Below are 5,167 nucleotides of genomic sequence, written 5' to 3'. Positions count from 1 at the left end.
AAGTTCAAATAATCAAGTACCTTATTTGAGATTGTTATCCTAGAGCAGCCCTCTTACTTTTCGAGAACTCATCTTAACCAAATGCAATGGAGAGATGTTTTGAGTCGCTTCCCAATTCATTTATTATATTATTAAGGGAGAATCTTAACAAGCCAGCTACCAATTCTAAAAAAAATTTTATTCCATTTATTTCCTTTTTTTGTGCAAAAAGTTTTGTGAACATTTTTTCCAATATTTGAGTTTTGTATTTCAGTATCATTTTCTTATAATCAGCATAATAATTTTCACCACAATAAACATACTAAAAATTTACTTAGGCAAATCATAGGATGCTAACGATAATTTCTACAGGTCTAAAATATCTTAGATATGTTTGTTTTGTATTTGTACTAAAGGTATTATAAGTTACAACTTACAATTGTTGCAGAAATTGACTGTAAAAGGACACCAAACTCAAGTAAAAAGTCTTTGCAACTATCTGCATTTTTTAAGGAAATAGGTGTGCGAAATGTAATTGAGTAATAAGTTTTATAAATGTATTTGTAGCTGTGATTACAATTTTGAAATATTAAAATTGTATTGTATTTGATATTGTTCCCCCATCTTGTAATTGAAGTTGTAACTGTAATTCGATAACAAGTCAGGTAATTATGATTCTAATTATTGTACTAGATAGAGCAAACGTAATTAATCCCCTAACCTGCTTAATGCTTATATTACATAAGATATGCGACAGTAGCTACTTCATACGAAATGGATGAGCATAAAAATATTGGGAACAAAAATGAAATTTTTTTTATGCATACATGGGAGAAAACTGATTAGAAATTCAGTGATTTTTCCACTGCACTTCGGCTTCTCTCGGGGCACCTGTGAATTGTTCAATAATTAATAAATCGACTTTATCTTTCTCGGGATCTATGGGATTCATGTCTGCACCCTTATTTGGCCAGTCAACCAATTCAAATCCTCTCGATCTTGAAACCATTCCTGGACTATTCTGGCCGTATGGATGGGGCAGCCGTCATGAATGAAAATGACAGGACTAGGTGGAAAGGGATAATTCCGCTGTTGAAGTGAAGGGAGTAAGAAATTCTGAAGAATTTTAACGTATTTTTCACTGGGTGGAGGCCCGCCCGTCCCCGGGAACACCTGGCGGGCGGAGGCCCGCCCGTCCCCGGGACGCCTGGCGGGCGGGAGGCCCGCCCGTCCCCGGGACGCCTGGCGGGCGGAGGCCCGCCCGTCCCCGGGACGCCTGGCGGGCGGCGAGGCCCGCCTGTCCCTGGGACGCCTGGCGGGCGGAGGCCCGCCCGTCCCCAATACGCCTGGCGGGCGGAGGCCCGCCCGTCCCCGGGACGCCTGGCGGCGGAGGCCCGCCCGTCCCCGGGACGCCTGGCGGGCGGAGGCCCGCCCGTACCCCGGGACGCCTGGGCGGGCGGAGGCCCGCCCGTCCCCGGGACGCCTGGCGGCAGAGGGCCCGCCCGTCCCCGGGACGCCTGGCGGGCAGAGGCCCGCCCGTCCCTGGGACGCCTGGCGGGCAAAGTCCCGCCCGTCCACGGGAACGCCTGGCGGGCGGAGGCCCGCCCGTCCCCGGGATGCCTGGCGGGGCTCTTCCCGCCCGTCCCAGGGGACGCCTGGCGGGCCTCTGCCCCGCCCATCCCGGGACGCCTAACCCGCCCGTCCCCCGGACGCCTGGCGGGCCTCTGCCAGCCCGTTCCCGGGACGCCTGGCGGGGCTGCCCGCCCGTTCCAGAGCCGCCCAGTCCTGGGACGCCCTGGCGGGCCACTGCCCGCCCATCCCCGGGATGCATGGCGGGCGCTGCCCGCCCGCCCCTAGGGCGGCCGGCGGGCCGCTGCCCGCCCGTATCTGGGGCGCCTGAGCAGCCCGCCCGTCCCCGGGACGCCTGGCGGGCGGAGGCCCGCCCGTCCCCAGGCGCCGGCTGACGAAGTCCCGCCCGTCCACGGGACGCCTGGCGGGCGGAGCCCCGCCCGTCCCCGGGACGCCTGGCGGTCGGAGGCCTGCCCGTCCCCGGGACGCCTGGAGGGGCTCTTCCCGCCCTGTCCAGGGACGCCTGGCGGGCCTCTGCCCCCCCCGCCCGTGGGACGCCTAACCCGCCCGTCCCCCAAGACGCCTGGCGGGCCTCTGCCCCCCGTTCCCGGGAACGCCCTGGCGGGCCTTCTGCCCGCCCGTTCCAGGGACCCGCCTGGCGGGCCTCTGCCCGTTCCAGTCCTGGGCCCGCCAGTCCTGGACGCCCTGGCCGGGCCACTGCCCGCCCATCCCCGGGACGCCTGGCGGCCACTGCCTGCCCGTCCCCAGGCGCATGACGGGCCGCTGCCCTGCCCGCCCGTCCCCGGGGCGCCTGAGCGGCCCGCCCTTCCCCGGGACGTCTGGCGGGCCGCTGATCGCCCGTCCCCGGGACGGCCTGGCGGGCAAGCTGCCCGCCCGTCCCCGGGAGACCTGGCGGGCCCCTCTGCCCACCCGGTCGCCGGGACGCCTGGCGGGCGGAGGCACGCCCCACGGTTCCCCCGGGAACGCCTGGCGGCGGAGGCCCGACCGGTCCTCGGGACACCTCGCGGGGGGAGGCCCGCCGGTCCCCTGGACGCCTGGACCGGGGAGGCCCACCTGGCCCCGGGACACCTGGCGGGCGGAGGCCCGCCCCCCGTCCCCGGGAGGTCTGGCGGATCTCTGCCCGCCCGTCCCCCGGTAGGTCTGGCGGATCTCTGCCCGCCCGTCCCCCCCCCCGGGACGCCTGGCGGGCCTCTGCCGGCCCGTTTGGGACCGCCCTGGCGGGCCTCTGCCCGCATGTTTCCAGGGCGCCTGGCGTGCCGCTGCCCAGCCCGTCCCCGGGGGCCCCCGGGCGCCTGAGCGGCCGCCCTTAATTTCCCCGGGACGTCTGGTGGGCCGCTGCCCACCCGTCCCCGGGAGGCCTGGCTGGGCCTCTGCCCGCCCGTCCCCGGGACGCCTGGCGGGCGGAGGCCCGCCGGTCCCCGGGGCGCCTGGCGGGCCTCTACCCTCCGTCCCCGTGACGCCTGGCGGGTCGGAGGCCCGACGCCAGTCCCCGGGACGCCACCTGGCGGTCGGAGAACCGCCCGTCCCCGGGACGCCTGGTGGGCGGAGGCCCGCCCGTCCCATGGACACCTGGCGGGCGGAGGCCCGCCCGTCCAGGGACGCTTGGCGGGCCTTGCCCGCCCGTCCGGGACGCCCTGCCGTGCGGAGGCCCGCCCGTCCCCGGGACGCCTGGCGGCGGAGGCCCGCCCGTCCCCGGGATGCCTGACGGGCGGAGGCCCGCCCGTCCCCGGGACGCCTGGCGGGCGGAGGCACGCCCGTCCCCGGGACGCCTGGCGGGCGGAGGCCCGCCCACGTCGGGACGCCTGGCGGGCGGGAGGCCCGCCCGTCCCCGGGACGCCTGGCGGGCGGAAGCCCGCCTGTCCCCGGGACGCCTGGCGGGCGGAGGCCCGCCCGTCCCCGGGACGCCTGGCGGGCGGAGGCCCGCCCGTCCCCGGGACGCCTGGCGGACGAAGTCCCGCCCGTCCACGGGACACCTGGCGGGCGGAGGCCCGCCCGTCCCCGGAACGCCTGGCGGGCGGAGGCCTGCCCGTCCCCGGACGCCTGGCGGTCGGGGCTCTTCCCGCCCGTCCCAGGGACGCCTGGCGGCCTCTGCCCGCCCGTCCCCGGACGCCTACCCGCTACCCGCCCTTCCCCCGGACGCCTGGCGGGTCCCCTCTGCCCGCCCGTTCCCGGGGACAGCCTGGCGGCCTCTGCCCGCCCGTTGTTCCAGGGACGCCTGGCGGGCCTCTGCCCGCCAGTCCTGGGACGCCTGGCGGGCCACTGCCCGCCCATCCCCGGGACGCCTGGCGGGCCGCTGCCCGCCTGTCCCCAGGGCGCCTGGCGGGGGCCGCTGCCCGCCCGTCCCCGGGGCGCCTGAGCGGCCCGCCCTTCCCCGGGACGTCTGGCGGGCCGCTGCCCGCCCGTGCCCCGGGAGGCCTGGCGGGCCTCTGCCCGCCCCCGTCCCCGGGACGCCTGGCGGGCGGAGGCCCGCCCGTCCCCGGGACGCCTGGCGGGCAGAGAGGCCCGCCGGTCCCCGTGATGCCTGGCGGGCCTCTGCCCGCCCGTTTCCGGGACGCCTGGCGGGCCTCTGCCCGCAGTGTTTCCAGGACGCCTGGCGGGCCTCTGCCCGCCAGTCCTGGGATGCCTGGCGGGCCGCTGCCCGCCCGTCCTCGGGTGACGTCTGGGCTGGCCGCTGCCTGCCCGTCCCCGTGACTTCTGGCGGGCCGCTGCCCGCCCGTCCCGGGACGACTGGCGGGTGGGCCGCTGCCCGCCCGTCCCCGGGAGGCCTGGCGGGCCTCTGCCCGCCGGTCTACGGGAGGCTGGCGGGCGGAGGCCTGCCGTCCCCGGGACGCCTGGCGGGCGAGGCCCGCCGCCGGTCCCCGGGACGCCTGGCGGGCGAGGCCCGCCGGTCCCCGGGACGCCTGGCGGGCGGAGGGCCCGCCGGTCCCCGGGACCGCCTGCGGGCGGAGGCCCGCCGGTCCCCGGGACGCCTGGCGGGCAGAGGCCCGCCGGTCCCCGGGACGCCTGGCGGGCAGGGGCCCGCCGGTCCCCGGGACGCCTGGCGGGCGGAGGCCCGCCGTCCCCGGGACGCCTGGCGGGCGGAGGCCCGCCCGTCCCCGGGAAGCCTGGCGGGCGGAGGCCCGCCCGTCCCCGGGACGCCTGGCGGGCGGAGGCCCGCCCGTCCCCGGGATGGCGGCGGAGGCGTCCCCGGATGCCAGCAGCGGCCCGCCTCCCCTGGACGCTGGCGGGCAGAGGCCCGCCCGTCCCCGGACGCCTGGCGGGCGGAGGCCCGCCCGTCCCCGGGACGCCTGGCGGGCGGAGGCCCGCCCGTCCCCGGTGGGACGCCTGGCGGACGGAGGCCCGCTCGTCCCCGGGACGCCTGGCGGTCGGAGGCCCGCACTGTCCCCGGACACCTGGCGGGCGGAGGCCCGCCCGCCCGTCCCATGGGACACCTGGCGGGCGGAGGCCGCCCGTCCTGGGACGCTTGGCGGGCCTTGCCCGACCCGTCCCGGGACGCCTGGCGGGCCTCGCCCGCCGTCCTTAAGAGAGTAACACCTCTGTTTACCTTAGAACCAGAAAATGCCACTGAATCCTTTCAATTCTCCAGGGCTTCTCTGAA

At 70.9% G+C, this 5,167-nt stretch overlaps 1 protein-coding gene across 1 annotated transcript; it reads left to right on the top strand.

The window, feature by feature from the left end:
• The first annotated feature begins 1,595 nt into the window (after positions 1 to 1,595).
• Positions 1,596 to 3,925, top strand: LOC135218204 (basic proline-rich protein-like). The gene is made up of 4 exons (XM_064254356.1): positions 1,596 to 1,787; positions 1,837 to 2,703; positions 2,813 to 3,249; positions 3,352 to 3,925. Exons 1-4 carry the CDS (start codon positions 1,596 to 1,598, stop codon positions 3,923 to 3,925), a joined length of 2,070 nt encoding a protein of 689 aa, XP_064110426.1.
• The last annotated feature ends 1,242 nt before the right edge of the window (positions 3,926 to 5,167 follow it).

Source organism: Macrobrachium nipponense, chromosome 9, assembly GCF_015104395.2.
Source record: "Macrobrachium nipponense isolate FS-2020 chromosome 9, ASM1510439v2, whole genome shotgun sequence".
Taxonomy (NCBI): Eukaryota; Metazoa; Arthropoda; class Malacostraca; order Decapoda; family Palaemonidae; genus Macrobrachium; species Macrobrachium nipponense.
This window is presented reverse-complemented; position numbering and strand designations above follow the sequence as displayed.

Bases quoted from the DNA above. Each gene is read 5' to 3' on its own strand.
- LOC135218204 (XM_064254356.1), top strand. From the start codon at position 1,596: ATGCCTGGCGGGGCTCTTCCCGCCCGTCCCAGGGGACGCCTGGCGGGC. The intron at 1,788-1,836 runs GCCCGCCCATCC...GCCCGCCCCTAG, and splicing joins GGACGCCCTGGCGGGCCACT to GGCGGCCGGCGGGCCGCTGC. The intron at 2,704-2,812 runs GTAGGTCTGGCG...GCATGTTTCCAG, and splicing joins CTCTGCCCGCCCGTCCCCCG to GGCGCCTGGCGTGCCGCTGC.